We start from the raw sequence: 23,178 nt of genomic DNA on the forward strand, positions 1-23,178 counted from the left end.
CCTTGAGCAAGGCCCTCAACCCTCCCTGCTCCAGGGGTGCTGTATCATAGCTGCCCCTGCACTCTGACCCCAACCTCCTCAGTTGGGGTATGTGAAGAAAAGAATTCCACTGTGCTGTAATGTATATGTGGTGGTGATAAAGGCTTCTGTGCCCCCCGTTCTGTTCTGTTCTGTTCTGTTTCTATACTTGCTCTGTTTGAAGGCTGATGTAAGCAGCTGTTCCTGTTTTATAAAGGCAGACCAAGACAACTTGGTTTAGTAAGTCCTTTGTCTTTGTCATTGCTTCAACACCTGATTTACATGTAAACGTGGCTACATCTTCGGTACCAATGTCTGTTTAATATCTCAGTTAAACAGTAGTCAACCCCTTAATCAGATTTATTTGTGTGTATCTAACAACTCAGACCGTGCTGCTGTCTTAGAACCAATGCGAAACATGGAATATTGGACACGATGAGTTCAAAGTACCTTTTAGTCCACAAACAAAGAAGGCAAACTAAGAATATTCTTCAGAATTAGTTAAGTATGAGAGAGCTGTTGAAAACTATTGTGACAAATTTGTATACACTTGTTTAGGCCGGTTCACTTGAGACAATCATACCAAAATGAATGAGTGAGATATCAAATGCTTAAAGAATCTCCAGGCAAACCTACTGTACATACCCCTTGTGTTTTATGTGCATTTGCATAGTTTGCTTCATTGAGATTACTGTAACTCACACCACAGCTTAAAAATATGGAAATACCTACAAAAAGGAAGTTATGAATCAGCAGAGCCCTGCACATCCTGTACCAGAAGACCTTTTTTTAAAAGCTGTATATTAGCCGTATATTAGCATCTCCTTTGTTTAAGTGGACTTAATAAGAATTAGAGATAATGTTGATTTCAGCTTAAGTCCTTCAGCTTCACTGTATGTTCATGTGTGAAGAATCACTGAAGAAAGTGGAACTAACATTTGGATTATTTTACAGTTATTGATCTATTTATGGGTCAGTAATAAAGCAACAATTCCATATAAACATACACAGCGTAAACGGGCCCTCGACAGAACACGCTTGGCTCGTGGTGTATGTTGGTTTGAACAGGGAAAGGTTTAGTATATATTTAATCACGGTTATTGGATAATTTATTAGGTTGTTTGGTTATTCATGTCCACCTTAGGTGATCAATCAGAAGCACGCAAGAGAAAGCCTGAGGGTAGCAGTTCAGTGCCTACCTCCAGAAAGTGCCATTAACTACTGCTGAGTAAGAAGATGAGGTGCTTGGCATTTCTCTGTGATTCAGTTATTTTGTGGTGAAACAAAACCTGAGGGGGAGGAAAGGTTTTATGTGGAAGATTTTAATCTCTCTCTCTCTCTCTCTCTCTCTCTCTCTCTCTCTCTTTCTCTTTCTCTCTCTCTGACATGCATCTTGGTGTCCTCTGAAGAAGAAACACATTTCTCCATAGGAGGCAATGCTCCACCTACAGGGCTGCTGATTGTAAGTGAAACACACACACACACACACACACACACACATTCTCTATTAGTGTTGAATGTAATGCCGTCATCTATATCTGTATAAGATTGGTGATCAGAATATTTGTATCTATATTTGAGTTGTAATGCAAAATTCCAGTAAGGAAGTGGGATGAGGGATTGGCTGTGGTGATAAACTTGGGACATTTGTCATGTTGTCTGCAGGTACATTATAGGACTTTTCACAAACACTCATAGTCCAGATACATAACAAATAACTTTAAGGTTTTGGGCTTTTTTCCCTCAGCTGCGCATCATCGCATCCTCTCCCAGCTTCTTCCCTTGTTGTATCTCGCCACTGTCGTTCACGCTGTCAACTGTGTCTCGCGTATTGTGTTCGAAATTAACTTTTTGTTAAAGCCCTTACAATGCCTCCTAAGCGTCGTGCCCCTGCGAAAGATTCCTCTAGTGAGCCCAAGAGGAAGAGGAAGATGATGACCATCAGTGAAAAGGTCAAACTTAGGGGCAATCCTACTTCGGGGATTTTGACCTATCGCGAGGGGTTCCGGTACCCATTAACCGCGATAAATGAGGGATCACTGTATGTACATTGTATGTATAATTGTACAGAAGTTCTAACGGTGTAGTGTAGAGTTCAGTAGTGTGATGGTGAATGGGGAAAAAAGCTGTCCCTGAACCTGCTGGTTCTGTTGCGTAGGTTCCTGTATCTCCTTCTTGATGGAAGGAGGTTAAACAGTTTGTGACTGGGATGTGAAGAGACCTTGACGATGCTGTGAGCTCTGTGCAGACATCTGCTGTGGTGAAGGTGCTCAATGGCAGGTAGTTGGGTGCCAGTGATGCGTTGGGCGAGTTTGACCACCCTTTGCAGGGCTTTACGTTCACACTCAGTGGAGCGTCCCTACCTTACAGTGACGGAGTCGGTCAGGACGTCAAAACGTCCTGCTCATGCCGCTTCTTATCACGTTGCACATTCTTATCACAGTCCCAGTGCATGTCTTTAGCCTCAGCCACATGCCCCTTGAACCTTTCTGACAAAATCAATAGTTTGTATGTTTAGAATAAATGATCAGTTCATTCAGAACAATGTTTCTTTACATCGTTGTACTCTCATCATTACTATCAAATTTTATTGCTTTACGTTTAAACTCTTGCATGTTTCACTTCCTGTAGACAGGCATGTTCTTATAAATCTAAATTTGGGTCACGATGACAAAGAGAAGTGAACAGAACTGACTGTTCATAACCTAAAAATAATAACAAGTCCTCACACACTGATAGCTGTACATGGAGTACTAGTTGAATATGTTCTGATTATTTATCACCATTAATCTTTCTTATTCTTTTCCGATTAACATCCAACACATGCGTAATTCTCTACGAAGCACCATTCCAGTGTTATAGATGCCCTATAAACGTTTCACAATCCAGCCTGGTTTTCATCACAATGAAATCATGACATACTATGTTTTTTCATCCAGCAGGCAGGTTCACTACATTTTCTTGACCAGAAGGCATGTCTTTTATTTTCTTTTGTGCGTTCCACCTTTTTCTCTGGGTTTGCCTCACATCCTGTGATTTGTTGAGGAGCTTAATCCAAATTCCTACATAAAACCTTGAGGGTCTCTGTGGGATCAATTTAAAGGAAGCCTCCTTCTCTGTGCGCTGCCCTGCTTCGCTCTTAACTATCCCTCTCTTACTCTTCTCCCAAGTCTTCTTTTCCCTCCTGGCTGAATCGGGTTGTGCTCAGTGCCAGCTCTCTCGCTTTGATTTGTCACCGTTTCATCTGGTTGCCTTTTACTTCTTGGCTCGATTTGCTTTTTATTTACAAGCCCATTTTGCATTTGCTGTCACTTAAAATGAAGCAGCAACCAGGATGAATAAAGATGCACTAATGAGCCAAAGGTTTGACTGGCATTATTTAAATACGGGCCATAATGCACTTTACCTTGGAATTCCTTTCCAGAATTAGACCTGGTCTGCTCAGGTGAGCTGCTAATTAGTGTAAGGTGTCAGGGAAAGAAGTGCATTGCTGCTTGTTGTGCAAAGTTTAGATATACAGGAGTCTCTAGCGTGTGTGTCATATTTACAATTAAAAACCTTCGCCCCTTTGATTGACTTCACACATTCAGCTGCACTCTCAGAATTAAAGCATGTTTATATTTGCATAGTGTAGATACATCAAGTGCTATCAATGTTTTGTACCTTTCACTTGGAAACGTGACTGGAATTTTTTTCGGAAGCCTCTAAAAGCTAAGAAAAAGTACACTATGTCCATCCTGCTAGGTAAAATATGCATAATGAAGCTGTAAAACATCAATGTCCCCATGACGGTACCACCCCAGCAACAAGGATCAACACGTAATATGTTTATTTCTGAGAATATGGGAGGAACATTACAGCAGTGTTGCAGTACTTGTACATTTACAGGACAGATTCACAGTTGCAGTTTTTCTGGTTAAAAACAACAAAATAAAAACTGTGTGTATGTATGAATGTGTGTGTGTGTGTGTATGTTGATGTAGATTTTTGTGTGCATGTATTTTTCTTTCATCACACTGAATAGTTTTTGTAACGGAACATTTCTAAAACAGAAGACTGTAAATCTGCTGCACATCTTCACAACGTTTTATTAGACATCTTCTTTTTGTTAGCTGATAGTATTTTGGCATGGTTACGAGCTTCCCGAAGTTATGAGTATGTGATATCAAGCCACTAATGTCTAGCCATTCTTTTTTTTTTCTCTTGACAGTGAGAAAGGGGTGAGAGTGCAGATGAAATGGGGTGTGTGTGTGTGTGTGTGTGTGTGTGTGTGTGTGTGTGTGTGTGTGTGTGTGTGTGTGAGAGAGAGGTGTAGGCCAACAGGGGAGAGGGATATCGGGGAGGGGGGAGTCCTTAGGTTGATCTTTTTGATATCTTGTGCTGAAGAGAACCTTCAGGCTGTTCCATATCTCTGTTTTTGTCATTTACACACACTCTCTCTCTTCTTTTGGTTGGGGCATAAAAGCTATATGCTGTTAGCACTCCAGAGCAAATGGACAGCCAAAGCCCTTTTGTTCAGACATGAATTAGCAGTCCCCTTACAAAGCCCTACTAGCAGGCACATTGTTCAGGGAGAGAGAAGCATGTCCACCAGATCTGTTTTGACTGGTGATGCTGACTGGTTAATCGCTCTACACCTCTTTTCTGCAGACCAGTCTCAGTTAAAGATGTTCCTTTTAAGTTTTCCAAACCAAGTCTTCAGGATGGTGGACATTGCACTTTGAGATTCTTTGTCATGTAAGCCCTAAATGGAAAAAATGTCTCATTCTTTATTAAATGAAAATTGTAATTGTTCCTTTGACTCTCCCCATCAGGCTGAATTACACCTTCCCATTTATCAACACAGCAATAATATGAAAGCTTTTTACCGCTACGCTCTCACGGTTTTCTCACGATTTTACAGACCCAGACTTTAATTAACTTTGCATTCAGCAAAATGTAACTTGTAATTTCCTACCTCCAACTAGGAAAAAACTAAAGAAAATGCCCCGCAAATTGAAATTCCTACTGGTGAGCTCTGCATGGACTCCTCCCCAGTTCTAGAGTTGAGCAAGTGAGGTAAAATCAACGTGGCTTTGCAGAGCATCAACAGCAAACAGTAGCACTTCTTCCCTATAAATGAGTTATGCTGTATTTACATGGAATTGCTTTAGATCAATTCAGATAGATTTTAAAATGTATAGTTGTGCAGTTCACTGTTTTGAGGAAGAAAATGTACATCACTAGTCTCAGTTAACTGTCTAGATGAACATCATGGAGTCATTGGTTTTCCCATCATTTTGGAGCTTGAAGTCACAGAGGTTGAAAATGGAGTAATTCCGAGTAAGTCAGATACAGCATAAGATCATGACTGACGCACAGATCTCATCCTGACTGGGCAATTGACAATGCAATCTCCTAAATGAAGTCAACTTCAAGTGCTAAAAATCAGACAAGCAGTTTAAATGAGGCTGAAAATGACAGACGAGTACAACACTGAGACATGCCTTTATAAGGGCATGATTAAGCCACTGAAGATAGAGAATTATCGCATCATAACCACAGCAGAAAATGAACACGTCGAACGTCACCTATCAGAAGTCACGTGTGAAACTTGACACGAAAGCCAGAGTTCACAGAGACTCTCCACATCAAACGCTGCTGACACTGCAGTCGCATATCTCTTCTGCACCTTCACAGTTCTTACACTATGAGAAATCTTCAGTGCTTCAGATGGTAAAACTCACCTGCTTCAGCAGCACACTGTATCCCAACGAAACACTCTATTTCTGGCAGGTTAGGAACCTGTGCTTGGATTCAATTTGGCGATCTTTTGTGAGAAACAGAGTTGTGAGATTCGTCTTAAAATATCAGACCTCTTGGTTGCTCTGGGTTACGTGTTTCATAATGATGACATCAGTGTGGCTCTCTAATTTAGGTTTAATACCCGAGTGTAAGTTGAAGGGTGTAATTTTGCTCTCCTCCCCTGACGCCGTGCTGCTCAGGGCTAATTTAAGCCGCGGCACAGCTGCATGCGATTTGAACCGAGCCCTGACGGCTTTGTTTGTGTCTGCCACTAAACAAGCGTTTGCAAAAGACAACAAAGACACCTGGTGGTTATTTTATCTAGAGTTTCAATAGCGCTACATTCCCATAGTGTTTTCACACTTTAACAAGCATCGGCCTCGACTCTAATAACTATCATCGCAGCCTTACCGCTGTTTCATTAAGATCCACCAGAATCATGCTTTTACACCTTTTACAAGTTCATCACTAAAGAGAAGTGTGTAAAGTGGACAGCGTGTGCTGTACTGAAAAGCTGAAGCTAAATCTTCTTCACTAAAGGTTTCATAGAACCGTGTTTCTCTAAAATGTTTCTAAATACAGTAATCCCTCGCCACTTCGCGGTTCAAGTTTCGCGGCCTCAGTGCATCGCTGACTTTTCAAAAATATTCATCGAAAAATAAAAATAAAAACAGTTTCCCAGGATGCCAGACAAAGAGAGAAACTCTCTCAGAGGCTTTTACATACCCACTGGCACCCAGACAAGGCACATGATTGGTTCCCGGTGCGAGATCTGAGCTGATTGGCTGCGCATCATCGCATCCTCTCCCAGCTTCTTCCCTTGTTGTATCTCGCCACTCTCGTTCACGCTGTCAATTGTGTCTTGCGTATTGTGTTCGAAATGAACTTTTCGTTAAGCCCTTACAATGCCTCCTAAGCTCCGTGCCCCTGCGAAAGATTCCTCTAGTGAGCCGAAGAGGAAGATGATGATCATCAGTGAAAAGGCCAAACTTGGGGCCAATCCTACTTCACGGATTTTCACCTATCGCGAGGGGTTCCGGTCCCCATTAACCGCGATAAACGAGGGATCAGTGTAAACTGTTTGCCAATGTAACTGACGAACAGAGCTTGCTACTCGACGGAGGTGTAAGATTGACCTGAGCATGACTATGACCTGTTATTAATTCCATATGGTGAAAGAACCAGCAGGAGTGACTGGAAAATGTGCTGCTCATTCGCAGATGACGTGTTTTGGTGGAGCAGATTTGGTGTTCGGAATGATCCAAGCCTGTCTCACTGAATGTCCTTTAAAAGAGATTTATTCTCCCTGTCAGCTCAGTCAAAGAGCCTTCACTATATGGTTAGTTGTGCATGACATTTAGAACGTGTTATTCTTATTAAACCTGCACCATTAGCTAATTAGTCACCACGTCTTCCTCATGATTGTTTACATCTACGCCACGATGAAGTGACACGCTGTTCTGAAATGAATATTCATTTTACTTTTGTATTTACGTTCCTCCTACATTATTCATGACCAGAACAACACCGCAACGCTTTATGAATAATCTATAAGTAGATCTTAATAAAAGGCTGATGATTTTAAAAAACGTAGATCAGCTGTCTGAGGGATGCAGTTTAAAAGCACCCGGTTGTTGTATGTCTGCTGGGTCTGTTTTTGGAGACACACACATACACAAACAAACACACACACACAGACAGTTGAGAATTATGTGTATTCTATGATGACAAGACTCCAGGGTATTTAACAGCAGGTAGAGACAGAAAGCCTTATGTTGGTACATCATTATTTATTCAGATTCAAAGACCCAGAGAGATAATACTGTATTTGCACAATAGAAAGGTGAGTGTGTGTGTGTGTGTGTGTGTGTGTGTGTGTACACAAATGTTTAAGATAATAACCTGTGGGTGTTCCTGTGTTATACAAATGTTAGTAGATGAGGGGTTTGTGTATGACTGAAGGTGTTCTTGTACAAATCTCAGACTGTTAGTAGATGATGTGTGTGTGTGTGTGTGTGCGTACCTGTAGGTGTTCTTGTACAAATGTCAGACTGTTGGCATAAGAGGTGTGTGTGTGTTTGTGTGTTTGTGTGTGTGTGTGTGTGTGTGTGTGTGTGTGTGTGTGTGTGTGTGTGTGTGTGTGGTGCATTACTGTAAGTGTTTTTTTGTAGAATGTAAGAAGGTGTGTGCACCTGTAGGTGTTCATTGACATACATTTTGACATTTGTACAGTGTGTGTCTGTAGGTGTTCTTATACAAATGTCAGACTGTTAGTAGTGTGTGTGTGTGTTTGCGTGTGAGTTCTGCCTTGTTCTAAATGAATATACTGTATATCAGGTGTGTCTACATGTTCTCTGTTGTCTGCAGTGATGCTTACAGGAGCTGATGATGTAGTTTTAGTTGTGCTGAGTGAGCAGGAACAGACACACACACACACACACACACACACACACACACGCACACACACACAGAGAGACACACACAGAGACACACATGCATACTTCTCTCTCATTTCGTACACCCTTTTCCTGCGTGCTGTGTCACACTAAGCAGACCCAGACTGTGGGGCAGTCAGATCATTACATAAACATCACAGTATATAACCCAGCACTTATTTACCTGATGTGCTAAAAAGACATTTTTACCATTCTAAGATAAGGAAGTATTAATACATGACTACGGGCTTGTGTGATACGTTATTTTCCTATAACTCCACTTATACCACAGAGATATGGAGGTGGGTGCAGATTTTAATATATTCTGGACTGACATTGTGCTTTTATCTGTTTATAGGTATATTGAATGAATGTTCAGGAGTCCTGTTGTTTCTTTACAGCAGATGTAAACAGTCGTCTCCTTACCTTCCTTACCACTCTCGGTTTTTGTTAATATATGGAATTAGATTTGTGTCCAATGCATCAAGACGAAAAAAAAAAATGATAGAAACTACAGAAAAACTACAGAAAAACATTAACGACTGTTACAAGACGCTGACGTTGGAGACTATACGATATCTGAACGTCTTCTCACACAAAGCTTAGCCGTAGCCACTACATGTTTGTCTTTGTTAAATAGCTACTGTATTTATTAGTAGCTATACATCATGCAGCTCATCTGCCATACAATAACGTGGTGATTATATTTGTTACCACGGAAACAACGTTTAGTTCCTGAACTTTTTCAGTCAGCCTTCCTTGCTATTAGAAAAAAAAATCTTTTTTTAATTATTTGACAAACATATCCATTTTCTCCCCCTCAAGCTGTAAAGGTTTGTTCAAGGTTTGAACCAAGTCTGAACAATGTTTCTTACACTCTCCCCTGCTATTTCTGCTCCTACCTCAACTCTCTGCACCTCCTCTGCAGCACTCTTTCACCTCCCACCTCACTTAATGGTTTTAACGGTCACAATAAGCTACTCGGTGGAAGTAAAAAAAAAAAAACAACAGAAAAAAATGCAGTGTTCTTTCTCTTCTAAGAACATGTAAAGTCTTGGAGCAGTGTAAACATTTTGCAGTATATCATGTGAAATCAAGATAGAAATGGTATCTGCATCCCGCACTGTGATATACTGTATGTTGTACTGGAGTATAGGGTTTGTGACCTCTTACTGAATCGAGTGTTTGCATTTACAATATGGAGAATATCAGCAGTCAAACATCTGGATGCTTCTTCTGTTAAGCTTTCAGCTATATTAAACTGTTTGATTCAATTTAATTGATTAATGAAAGTAGTAAAGTTTTAAAATTTATTGTTTAATGTGTTAAAGTTTTATCATTGCAGCTCAGTTCAATGAAGGTGGACTACAAATAATGTAGTGATGTACTGTAAGTGAATGCCGGTGTATGTGTCACTGTATAGGTATAGTGTGTGTGTGTGTGCCTGTAGAATCGAGTTTCTGTGTCACTGGGTGTCTGAGAGATTGATGCATCCCTGTGCAGCATCAGAGTCTCAGGAGAAATGTGCACTCCCACTCCTGCCATTGACCTCATTTTAAAAATAGACTGTTGCCTTCACCCATGTCGCACCCCAGAGTTTAACCTCCCTGTCATGTTTTCTTACAGACCTCCATGAGAAACGCTGTGGAAAACTCTTTTTATTTATATGACATTGATGTTATTGTCTAATCAGCAGTGTTTAATCCATGGTTCGTTATCTGAAGCATCGAGATGCTGCTCTCTATCAAAAAGGGTTTCTCTTGGAACCTTCCCAAAGGGAAATTATTTCACAGTATGGTTCTACATAGAGCCTTTAAGTCTTCAGTCAGAGTCGGGGTTGTTGCCGTGTAAATATTCTGTAGCAGAATTGATTAATGCATAAAAACCAGGACCTAGAATCTGCCACAGGTCGCTGAACTGTGTGTTTATCCAGTGACCTGCATTTATATACGTTATTTAGCTGAAGACTGCTCATGAGACCAAATAATAGCTACAGAGCTAAAGGAATTTTTGGGATCATGTAGGTTTTTCTCTGGTCTGATTAGTGAACCGATGATGTGGTTTGTTTAAAGAACGGCGACATTGAAAAAGGTGGCCGTATCTAAAGAATGTAGTTTGCGTTTATTCTTGCTGTTTCAGATTCAAAATGGATGCATCATATCTGCTCAGAGTCTTTGGTAACATGAAGTATGACTATAGTATTAGGTATTACCATAACCTAATCACCAGTGGTTAACGGTTCAGAGGTAAACATTGCCAGCAGTCTGGATCACTGTAAGCACATTTGACTCATTTTAATTGAATTTCTGCTATGGGGGTATTATAGCTTAGTGCCTAGCATGTTTTCCTGGCACATCCATGGTTGGGGGTTTGATTTCCGACTACATGTTGTGTGTGTGATAAGTATCTGTTTGTGCTTTGGGGGTTTCCTTTGAGAACTCCAGTTTCCTCCCCCTGTCCAGAGACATAGGTTGGAGGCTGATTGGCATCTCTAAATTGTGTGTGTGTGTGATGATGGATGGATGGTTCTGCTGTAAGGTGTTAGATGGAAGCTTTTTTCCCTAAGAGACCAAATACTTTATTATTTGTTAGTATCAGTGTATAGAGTGTATCAGTGTCATTTAAAAAGGTAGCTCATTAATTGTAAGCCAGTGTTTACACCTTCTGCCACATCCTTTTGTATGCTGTGTGTTACCTCATGATAGCTTCCTCTGATTAGCAGGTTACAATTAAGTAAGATTAGTGACCAGAGTAAAGCAGAAAGCAGGCACTACGGCGTATCGAAAAAGACCTTTAGTTAAAGCCCTCGTAATAAGAACCTCTTTTATCTTAATTGTTTTCGGTTTCCTTACATACTTGCTAGCTTAGCAATGTATTTATTTGCAGATAATTTGAGAACGAAGGAGACGGCAGCCGAGAATGATCTTGAAAGTGCCCTTAATCAACATGTCTTCAAGCTGAAGCTGTGGATCATCCCGATCTTGTAAATAGCTCTTCACGATGAAGAGAAATGCCTTGTTAGGGAGCCTGGCTTTAATTTATCAGCTTTACTGTTCGTTACTGCAGTCATTAGGGCGCACTTTCCCTTTGATCCTGCTACGCATTTCTCACATTCTCCAACACCTCCGAGATGAACAGAGGAACAGCTACCAAATTAGAGAAGCACCTCTCTCACTCTGACTTGCTCCGTCTCCCACTTTCAAACACACACACACACACACACACACACACACACACACACACACACACACACACACACACACACAATTTCTCACATTCCGTTTGTCTCTCTCTTGCTCCATTTTTGACACCGTCCACAGCATTTATTTCCAAAACGGCTCTTGTTTATCTCTGTGTTGTTTTGCATTCGTCAGACATGAACGTCTGTGATGAGTCATCTGTCATCTCTCTCTCTCTCTCTCTCTCTCTCTCTCTCTCTCTCTCTCTCTCTCTCTCTCTCTCTCTATTCTCATTACCTGCCTTATCTTTATTTCTTTCTTTCTTCATCTCTGTCTCTCGCTTTTTCTCTGTATTTCTTTTGTGTGTGTGTGTGTGTGTGTGTGTGTGTGTGTGTGTGTGGATGCGGTATATAAAAGAGAAAGTTTGAGAGATGATGACAGAAATGAGTGTTTAGTAAAATATTTAACATCAGTACTCATTTCTTACTAAAGCCTGCACTTCTCCACATGTATAATAACACATCGAGCTCAATTTTCTCATCAGTTTGCTTATTTTAATTGTTATTGTTAGAAGTGTTTTAGAAGCCTTCTTGGAATTCTTGATTTCCTGTCTTTGACATTTTATTTGAAACCTGTAAGTGGATTAATCTGTGAGTGGATAAATTGGACTATATCTCATCTCTGTGACTTAATCTGTCACATTTGGCCTCAATAACGTGAGCCTTCGCTTCTGTCTGTGTTTACAAATGAGAACGTCAGCAGCTGAAGTCATGCAGTATTCGCACTCACTCCACTTGGATTCTAACAGATATCAGATTCTCTAGAGGATTTTTTTTTTCTTTCGAAAGCAACACGAGTTCTCAATTAAGTCCCTGAAGTCCTCTGTCCTGAATAAGGACTGTATAAAGGTATCTGCATATGCTTTGATGTTGCTTCTGATATTCTCTCTGACATTAAAATGTGCATCTGGGATGAAAAAGCAATGCAGCATTTGGGGCAGAGACGTTGAGATGAAGAGGGTTGAGCTGAGAAAGGAGAGGGTTGATGTAGCACCACAGCAATGCTCACTGTGGAGTGACCCACTTAATAAACACAAATGTCACACAGCCCTGTGAAAGGTCACTTAAAGGTTCAGGAACGTGATTCACACACGAGTCCCCGTGGTCACAACAAGTGTATTTAACATGCAAAGAGCAGTAAATACGATCGCTTCATTTTTATATGCCTGCATTGCACTGTAGAATTAAAACACCGCTTTAAACGAATTAACTTTCAGTCATGTAATAGAATATTTCTTCTTTATTCCATTATCAGACCATGAATTAATCAAATATTTAGATTATCACAGTCTGCTATGTCACCAAATTGTTCATAGAAAGGAATTTGCACTTGGCATTCATTACAGAAAATGAAGGACCACTTATTTACACCTTATTCACCATGGGCAATGGCTGTAGGTGCTGTAATGCTAGTCACAGCCAGTAGAACACCTCACACTTCGTACATTCCCACATATGCCACTCTATTGTGGGTGGAGTTTCGTGTAAACAAATTTGGTGCAATATTATGATCAAGTCGCAGTGAAACTAACATGGAAAGCAGACTCCCGCATGCCATGTCGAAATTAGCAGTCGTTTGAATCTGCGTAGAACTTTTTTCATTTATTTATGTTTTTTATATATAACGTTTGGGTCAGTATTATAAAAAGTAAAACTTCCCTGGTTACCGTTACATCACTGCTGGTTTCCTTGTACATTTGGCAGGGTGCATTGTACAGTAGATGCATTTTAAAGATATTTTTCTTTTAAAAACCTCTTGGAGACGGTCGTGACAATCTGTGGGCTTGTCTGTAGGTGGAGGAGAGTTGGGTTGTTCTTGCTGGTGTGTGGGATTTAGGGAAAAAAACAACTCAACTTTTGCAGAACAGGTGCAAATTACATGTATGAAAAAAGCTGTAGAGTAAAAAAGATATTTTACTCCTTGTACTGTTTTTGGATCAGTCTAGATCATTAAACACACCCCATACTGCATATAGGATCCGAGAAGGTCGAACGCTCCATGCTGACCTGGAAGGACTTGTGACATCGTACTATACTGTGAGATTGTTATTGGACACCTGCATTCACTTCCTGTCCTTTGCTACACCACATAAGTGGCATTTGCCAAAGCGCTCTTGGCGACTGCATTCCATAGGTCAGAGTTTAACACTTTAGATTTATAGCATCCTGTTTGGCTTGAGTGAGGAAATGAGGCTCTTCTCCCCAGAAACCTTCTAAAATAATCACTGCCTAGAGGAAGAAGCTCTCTACGTCATTATCTCTTAGACTATGTGGCCATCTCCCACACACATTCACTGCCAAAATGCTGTTGGAATGTTAGTGTTTTTACTGTGTGCAATAATATACTAATGTTTCACAGAAAGTGATGTGGATCGGAGAAACGTGTGAACTGGAAGGGACAGAATGCCAGGGCACCACAGTGTTGGCTATACTGAGTGTAACATGCAGATATATAACACTGGCAGTGAAGTACACTGAAGCACATTGAATTTGCAGTGTAGTGATATTTTTCCTCTATTAATCTCTCCTTTCAGATGCACTGAGATTTACTTATTGATTAGTTCACATCCTGCATGCCAAGGCAAGCCTGTAGTTTCAAAATTGGAATAGATTTTTCCTTTTACATTGATTGGCTCAGGTGACAGCTAATGACTCATACGGTGTGTGTGTGTGTGTGTGTGTGTGTGTGTGTGTGTGTGTGTGTGTGTGTGTGTACACTAGCAAAGCCTACTGTTGTTTTTCATGTGTTAATTAGTTTTTTTAATGATATGACAGAACATTTACGTGTATGGTAATGTATATGCATATACAGCAGCGGTGTGCAATCTTATCCGGAAAGGGCCGATGTTGGTGCAGGTTTTCATTCGAACTAAGCAGAAGCCACAGCAGAGTTTACTAAAAGCCAAGAACAAATGATTTAAAAAGGTGGAATCAGGTGTGGCTTCTGCTTGGTTGGTTGGAGTGAAAACCTGCACCCACACCAGCCCTTTGTGGATAAGACTGGACACCGCTGATATACAGTATCTCACAGAAGTGAGTACACACCTTACATGTTTTATAAATATTTTATTATATCTTTTCATGTGACAACACTGAGGAAATGACACTACAATGTAAAGTAGTGAGTGTACAGCTTGTATGACAGTGGACATTTGCTGTCCCCTCAAAATAACTCAACACACAGCCATTAATGTTTAAACCACTGGCCACAAAAGTGAGTACACCCCTAAGTGTATTATTTTCTGGGCATGAAGTAACCCTCTTGGGCATGGAGTTCACCAGAGCATCACAGGTTGCCACTTGAGTCCTCTTCCACTCCTCCATGATGACATCACAGAGCTAGTGGATGTTCGAGACCTTGTGCTCCTCCACCTTCCTTTTGAAGATGCCCTACAGATGCTCAATAGGGTTTAGGTCTGGAGACATGCTTGGCCAGTCCATTACCTTTACCCTCAGCTTCTTTAGCACGGCAGCGGTCATCTTGGAGGTGTGACAGCAAATTTACACTGCTAAAATGTAAAGTAGTGAGTGTACAGCTTGTATAACAAAGTGTCATTTCTTCAGTGTTGTCACATGAAAAGGTATAATAAAATATTTACAAAAATGTGATGGCTGCACTCACTTCTGTGAGATACTGTATATACAAAAATATTGAGTGTGTGCAATGTGCATGCATTGTGGAGAGATCTGCTGACTGAATTATTTTCTCCCTGAGTCAGTGTACAGCTGTAAGAGGAAAGCACAGCTCACACACACAATAATCACACAGTTTCATTACATTAAAGCTTGCACACCACTCTACGAGATAAAACATGGGGATAAAACGAGTAAGGAGGCGTCTTTATGGTCACTTCACCCTGACAAATAGACTCTCCAGCCAAATGCATTGTGTGTCCACCTCTGTTATCTAGTGCAGATCGACCGCTTTCATCACCCCTTAAGATCTGGAGGCACTGGACTACCCCAACTTAACACACTACCTCCCAAGCTCATGCACACTTACACTCCATAGCTGTTATCACACAGATACAGATGAAGACCATCAACTATAGGCCAACACACACACACACACACACACACACACACACACACACACACACACACACACACACACACACACACACACACACTTATTTTACCATCCCAGATCATCCCCCTCCTCTCTTGTCCGTTCCCCCCTCTCTGCGTCCTCTCCATGCTTTTGTTTTTCTACCTTTGAGCCCATGCTAATCTTTACCCCATGACATCTGGAATGTCCTTTGCTTGTGATCATGAGTGAGTGAGAGAGACAAAAACATACAAAGACTACAGTAAACTATATCAAATAGACACAACTGTTTGTCACCAAGATATCACTATAATTAAGTAGAAAATATTGAGCTGTGTTGTGTTTCCATTTAGAGTAAAAATGGCAGCCATGAAAACCCAGGAGCAGCGCACCAGCCCACTAAAATCACCCATTCAATGTAAGTATGACATAAGTCAGTACATAAACAAAAATATGAATATGAACAATATTAATTGTTGTATCTGTTTAAGTAATTGGGATCAGTATATATAATAATAATAATATTGGTATGAAAAGAGTAGGAATAATATTAGCTTTGAAATGTTCATTGTTTTCATTGAAGTAAAAGGTTTTTACTGAATTAGTCTAAGAAGTAAATTGATTATTAAATTTGTACTGTATTAAAGAGTTACATAAGACTTATACAAGTAATTCTTAAATAAGAGAAAGAATAGTTACACAAGTGGTAGCAGTCTCTGATGGTTACACATTTGGTGAAGCTGTCCTGACCAGTGACCATTCTTTTTTTTTTTTTTTACGCATGGCTGACACACACACACACACACACACACACACACACACACACACACACACACACACACACACACACACACACACACACACACACACACACACACACACACAGAGATCATAACTCCTCCACTAACATAAACAACATACCATCACCTTTGAACTCCTCACCTCTCATCTGCTAATCTGTGTCGCTGGTCTGTCTCATTGTATATCTGGTTGTGACCAGAATACATACATCTTCCACTTTTTCTAAGATAAAGCACCTTAGGTTCTTAAGTGCTTTAATCCAAGACAAGTCATTGTTTGTCATCTTTCGCTAAGCCTGCACAACATATCGTCTGTTGTCCACCATCTGTTATCACTGCTGGTATATGCAGAGAATGTTGCAATATGCAAATGAGCACTTGAACAAATCACATTGTGATTGTGTGTTGTAGGTTCTTGACCAGGTAAGTGTTCAGCTGTAAGTGAGCAGGCGTTCAGGGCGAATTTAGGAGTGTTAAAGAATCACAGAATTCATACATTGCAACAAATCTCAGTGAATTTGGTTACAAAATAATACACATTATTATTTTTTTATTTTTATCTCAGTCACTTTAGAGCTTAAATGTGTTTTAAATATATTACAAGTTATATCATAATCACACATGCCTGTAACAATATAATTGTTTTCTCATTTTTCTATTTTCTATTAAGTAAAACCGTGTCATTGTTTTACCCTAATCAGTCTCTCCTTTGTGTGAAACCTCATGGTTACTACTGAGTGCCAACATAACTCTCCTCATAGACTTTTCCTCCCTTTGCACTTCTGGCACGTTTCATAGATGAGCTGAATCCAATTGTCCAAATAAAGTTCAAGTATTTCATAGCACATGAAAGGGGAAGGTGCCAAAAGTGCATGCACTGTCAAATTTAGCTGCCAAACCAACCTCTTCCAGGTGTAAATCCCCAAACTGAAACTCAGCTGAGCTTCATAAAAATAAGTTCAGTTTTATTGAAGGTCAGCACAAACATACAAATGAATAAAATAGTCTTAGAAAAATATATGGATTTGAAATAAAGCAATCTAGGGTGTGATGAAGTGTAAACTTTCAGCTTTATTACAAGATATTTAACAAACTCAAGAAAAAAATTGCATTAACTGTTTTAAGAATAGAATTTTATAGTCCCTTCATTGTCACATTCTCAAAGTCGCTAGACAAGCTAACATAATTATAAATAAGGATTAATATAAATAAGATGTTTTTTAATACATGGATACAAATTGTTTACCAGCCAATGACTGACTGATGTCTGGAACTCAATGTCATGTCCAAATGCTGAGTATCTAGTTTTTATTTTTATTGTTTAAAATAGTCAAAAGTAACTAAAATGCAGTCAAATTCATGCATGACCATGATTATTTTTATATTCTCTTTACAGATGATGGCCGTCCTATTGCACAGGCGAAGGCTATTCAGTTTCGTAGCATTGCACCTAAAGCTCCAACACTGGGTTCATCCTCTGCAGTGATCTCTAGCCAGCCACCTTCTAACCTCCCAGAGGCTTCTACAGCCGTCTGTCCCAAATCCATCTTAGTTCCTGCCCAAAACTATGCACTTATGCAGGTTGCTGGACAGGAGGGTACTTTCTCATTGGTGGCTTTGCCTCAAACATCACCACAAAATCCAATCCAAAAGAACCTGAAATTGCCAATTCCGAGGTATCAGACAGTGAGAAGTCACAGAGCTTCAGAGAAAACTAGTATTAAGATGCAGAACTCGTCCAAGGTGGCCAAGCTTCCACAGGCAAAGTCTGCAGTAAAAACAAACTTGGGTGTTTCCAGTTCACCCGAGACACCGGAATTGCCATCTGAACAGATTGTTGGGATGGGCTCTGCTGCTTCATCGGAAATATTGCTGCCAGACAATACTGTCCTTGGCACAGGGTCACAGACAGAGCACGTTTTGAAGAGAAGTGTTGATTCTCTGAGCAACTTCAGCTACTCCAGAACAGCCTCTGCATCCACACTTGTTGCTCCTGTCAGTAACAGCAAAACCACAAATACCCAGACAGAAGGTGCCTCTACAGGAAGTACTATTACTGTTCTCTCCCCCACCATCTTCAGTAAAGCTGTCCAGATCATCCCCTCTCCCCCGAAGGGCAAAATCCCTATTCTGCCTTATGCCAAGGTGAAGAATTCCCTCTTGCCTTCTACGGGTCTTGCCAACACCCAGTCCCCAGTGAAAGTCTCATCAGTACAGGTTAAAAATATGCCAAAAAGATCTCTGGACATCAAAGTTATGAACGCAGACAGCAGAACCAGGAGTGCAAATACCACCCGTGGCAAGAAACCCACAGGCAAGAAGAGAGGGAGGAAAAAAAAAACTTTGGAAGACATTCTGTACTTTGAGGCAAAGAGGAAGAGATCTTTATCATTCTTCTCCAGGAGAGTACCAGATAAACCACCACTTGGCACTCAGTTTTCATCCTCACCAGATAATATTGTGGACATTTCGAAAAAGTATCGCAGTATTCGCCCAAAACCTATTCTAATAATGGAAACTGTTCCTCAGCTTGTACCACTAGCATCTCTCTCAAGTTCTAAGAACCAGAAACTTGTCATGGGGCAGGAGATATCAGGAAAACCACTTAGTGCTGTCCAGCCAGGCTTAGCGTCCATATCACCCCCAGGGCAGCAATCTGTAGCTGAAACTGGAGCTTCTGGAAGGTTTGCATACGTGGGTAGCCGTGCACTCCATCGTTGTACAACCTGCAGTAGGTGCTTTCAGTTCAAGCATCACTTACAGAGTCACATGAACAGCCACAGTAACCTGAGACCGTACGGGTGTCCGGTGTGTAGGAAAGCTTATGCCCACTCAGGTAGCCTAAGCACACATATGAAGCTTCACCATTCAGAGGGGAAGCCAAGGAAAAGCCTCCGTTGTGAGTTTTGTGAAAAGGTGTTTGGGTATGTTGGTGTGTACTTCAGCCATCTCCGAGAAGTGCACAGGGTTATCCTTACTGTAGAGCCATCCATCCGTCAACATGAGGAAATCACATACACAGATGGGTAAGCGTATTTAGAAACATTTTATAGAAACAAGATCAATTTTTAGGCCTGATGTTTGAATTTATTAATTGGTCAGATTTTCTCTTACATTTCCTACCTCCAAAAATATGATGGTAGATACAATATAGGGTTAAAAGCGTTTTGACACCTAACCATCAAATGTGCTTTTTGGACATCCCAATCTAGATTTAGAATCCCCTTTTTTTGTTTAACATACATTCTTCTGGGAAGGTTTTCCTCTAGATATTAGAATTTGGCTTTGGGGATATTCTCAGACCTGAACCTAGATCTACTATGAACCTGACAACAGAAAATAACTGAATGAAACATGTTCTTAAAATCCTTTACATTAAACAGTTACATTTTTGATACCAAATTTGGTTACTTGGTTAATTTGTACATTTCTTTTTGTTATTTTGGTATGTTTCAGGTGTCTAGACTCTGATGACCAGACATCAGAGCAGCATGTTGATCCTGTGGAGTTGCAAATAAAATGTGGCCGATGCCAGGCGGTCACACCCACATTTGCTGACATGAAGCTACACTTGTTGTATGTGCATGGCGAGGAAGTCCAAGTCCGTCTAAAAGAGGGCGCCATGCATGAGGGACGAGAGGCTGAGAATGAGCTGGTTAAGCATGCAGCACACTATTGGAGACAACTCAACGAGAGGCGCAACTTGGTTCGCTGTGGAAGTTGTGATGAGGAGTTCTTCTCATTCTCAAAGCTTGAGTGCCACCTGCATGCCCACCACCAAGGGGCTATGCTGAATCAAGAGGAAGAACTGGAATTAAAGAAAGAAGATGAAGAGGATTACATCTCTGAGGGGTCTATCAAGCACATGACCTTTAGAGCAGGGTCACGCTTTAATTGCATTCTGTGCAGTGAGGTTTTGAACAGCAAGCATGAAGTTCTGGAGCACTGGAGGGAGGTTCACAAGTGTGAAAACCCAGTCATGCTGTGGGAGGTACTGGATTCAAAGTGAGAGTACATTTCTTCTTTTCACCCAGAGTAGCATCCTAGCATTTTCATAGTTTTTCCTCATTTCTTTGTATTTCTGTTTTGCACTGTTTTGTTTTGATATTGAATGGAAAATTTGACTGGTTTCATTTAAAATGTTTTCTTTTTATATAAATTGTAGACTTGTTTTTTGTCTTGTTTTTGCTTCTTTGTAATGGACACATGGTTCGGAGAGGATCGATTCACATTCACATTTAGAGGGGTCCAAAAACATCAGACATCATTATCGCAAATTATATTAGCAACAACTTGAGTGAATAGTAGAAACTTAGAAATAGGTAAATGAATGCCAGAGAAATTCTGAATTTTGTGCAAACAAATTAACCTGGTAAAAATCAAATTTGTTTATATTTAAACAGTGACCTATAGGTATTGTGTAACGTTGAATATTGAATAATCAAGATTGCACATTTGATATTTTTTAGAATTTTCAAAAAAGTTTAAATCTGGGGAAAGAAAATATAAAACTGCTTGCTAATTGAGCTTGCTCAGAGCATGTTTGGAAATGCTTTCAAACCAAGAAAGCTCCATGAAACTCAGAACTCCATTCTAATGAGGAAGGTCAGTTAAGGAGTAGTTTAACCAAAATTGCAATGCATTGAATAACTAGCATGATGCTAATGGGCAGCTAGTTGAATTATCCCCTAAGCTTGTAGCCTTAAAAAAAAAAAGAATATCCAGACTGGAAAGCAGCTCAGAGTAATATGAAATTGCTTAAATGTATCATAGACTGTACAGTATTGATTGCGAAATGGTGCTGGCATGTTGTTGATTTACCACTTTACAGACCTCTTTATGCTTATAGACAGCCTTCTTGACCTTCGTCCTGACTCTAGACTGAGCTCCAGTGCTGCCAGATCTGCTGAGGACTTGGTCAATGCAATTCTTAGAGCTGCTTATATGTATTACGTAAAAAAAATATATATATATATTAAAAAAAAATCCTATTTTATATACAGTTTATATTGCAAGTGTCAGACATTGTTTTTTAAACTGTAGTTATATTTAAATATTTTCTGTTTCGAGTATCACAGGGTAACTGAATGTACCTTAAATGTTACAAAATGTTATGTACATGTGAAGAAATAGATTCTGTCTCTCCCTCTTCCTCTCTCTCTCTCTCTCTCTCTCTCTCTCTGCGCGTGTGTGTGTGTGTGTGTGTGTGTGTGTGTGTGTGTGTGTGTATATACAGAGAGAGAGAGAGATACATGGATATATTAAAGATAGCTTATATATTTGCAAAGATGACAGTTATGCTGCTGTTGTATTTTGACTATAGAGAAAATACTTCTATGCCACGTTGTACATTCAGTATACTTGTATACTTGCAGCTCTTGCTACGTACTGTAACTGTATTCCTCTTGCTACTTATGAAACTTGTGGGTACATTCTCTAGACACAGGTCAAGTCAAGCCCTGGATTTGAAATACATTACAGCATAGAAGGCACATTGTGGTGCTGTGGATGTTATATGCTTAAGTTGTATTGCGAGAAGCTGCTCAGATTTCTCACCAGCATTCTCAATCTTGAAAAGACTACAATGCATGAACGCAATTGAGAGCTGTCTGTTTGTTATCAGATTGTTAGTATGACAATCTGGAGTTTAGATTTAGATAATGATTTGAGCTTAAGTGAATGACCTCGTCATGATGATTTCATTGCGGATTGTGACGATGGTTCATTCTCCAAAGAGCTACTGATTAGATGTTGATGTAAGCTGAAATAAAAAAAATGTGCACAAAAACATGTTTGATGTCTATAGGTGATAAGAACGTGGTCTCTTCTTGTCCCCTGTGCTAATTAGACAAGTTATGTGACTTTAGCCTAACCTCTGTGTGTGTGTGTGTGTGTGTGTGTGTGCGTGCGTGTGTGTGTGCGTGTGTGTGTGCGTGTGTGTGTGCGTGTGTGTGTGCGTGTGCGTGTGCGTGTGCGTGTGCGCGTGCGCGTGCGTGTGTGTGTGCGTGTGTGTGTGCATGTGTGCGTGCACTTGTGTTCTAAACCAGTGAAGTTAAAACCACATATTTGATTGGTGCCTAAATAAAGAGATAAGTTGAAGGTTTATTCATTTTTTCTTTCTTTTTCATTTTAGATCAGAAGAGTTATTAATACTTATTAAACTTGGATAAAAGTGTTTCAAAAATCGTGACTTGATTTTATGGTTTTCTCTAAACTTGGTCTCTGAAATGTTCTTGCTTTTCAATTTGTTGCCATATGGTTATGCCCTATTTTCCATATTAGATTGTCATTGAAATAAACAGCACAATTAATAAATAACTACATTAATGGTCTGAGGAAAATCAGTATTTAATCACTAAAATGCAATGATCTGAATGGGAGATACATCCCTAATGCTTTTATAAAGTCCATGCTAACAACAGCCAAACGTATACATGATTATTCATGTTATTCATGTGTGTAAATGTTGGCTACAATAATATCTTTGCACTGTACACTCCGATATAATCTGCAGAAATAAAAAAAATAAGTAAACACAGAAGCCTGTACTAGTGTTTGACTAGTGCAGGATGAGCAATGGTACATTGGAACACTTAAGTGAAAAAAATTTAATGTCCTCAACCTGTTTATAATTCCCATATTTAATAAAAGGCAACGTTTTGACCCTACTGGGTCTTCTTCAGGCAAATGGTGAACACATTTGTTTAGACCCAATCAAGCTAATTGAAATCACAGGGTGGGTCAGTTGATTGTAAGACCTATATATCCCTTTAAAAAATGAGTTCACCATTTGCCTGAAGAAGACCTAGTAGGGTCGAAATGTTGCCTTTTATTAAATATGGGAGTTACAAACAG

The 23,178-nt window shown here is 40.0% G+C and overlaps 1 protein-coding gene across 9 annotated transcripts in view; it reads left to right on the plus strand.

Annotated features, from left to right (window-relative positions):
- znf438 (zinc finger protein 438) overlaps positions 1–22,859 on the plus strand; it is a 59,721-nt gene extending 36,862 nt beyond the window's left edge. For 4 of the 9 annotated variants that reach the window (XM_047817087.1, XM_047817082.1, XM_047817085.1 and 1 more), the window contains 4 exons: positions 1,428–1,480; positions 15,877–15,941; positions 17,720–19,349; positions 19,780–22,859. In XM_047817087.1, the coding sequence (XP_047673043.1) occupies positions 15,884–15,941; positions 17,720–19,349; positions 19,780–20,332 (2,241 nt within the window). In that variant the 5' untranslated portion in view covers positions 1,428–1,480; positions 15,877–15,883 and the 3' untranslated portion in view covers positions 20,333–22,859. Of the gene's footprint in view, positions 1–1,162; positions 1,260–1,427; positions 1,481–15,876; positions 15,942–17,719; positions 19,350–19,779 lie in introns of those variants that run through there. The other 5 variants (XM_047817081.1, XM_047817083.1, XM_047817088.1 and 2 more) reach the window with 5 other exon arrangements.
- Positions 22,860–23,178: the final 319 nt, after the last annotated feature.

The sequence above is a fragment of the Tachysurus fulvidraco genome, chromosome 8 (genome assembly GCF_022655615.1).
Source record: "Tachysurus fulvidraco isolate hzauxx_2018 chromosome 8, HZAU_PFXX_2.0, whole genome shotgun sequence".
NCBI classification, from domain to species: domain Eukaryota; kingdom Metazoa; phylum Chordata; class Actinopteri; order Siluriformes; family Bagridae; genus Tachysurus; species Tachysurus fulvidraco.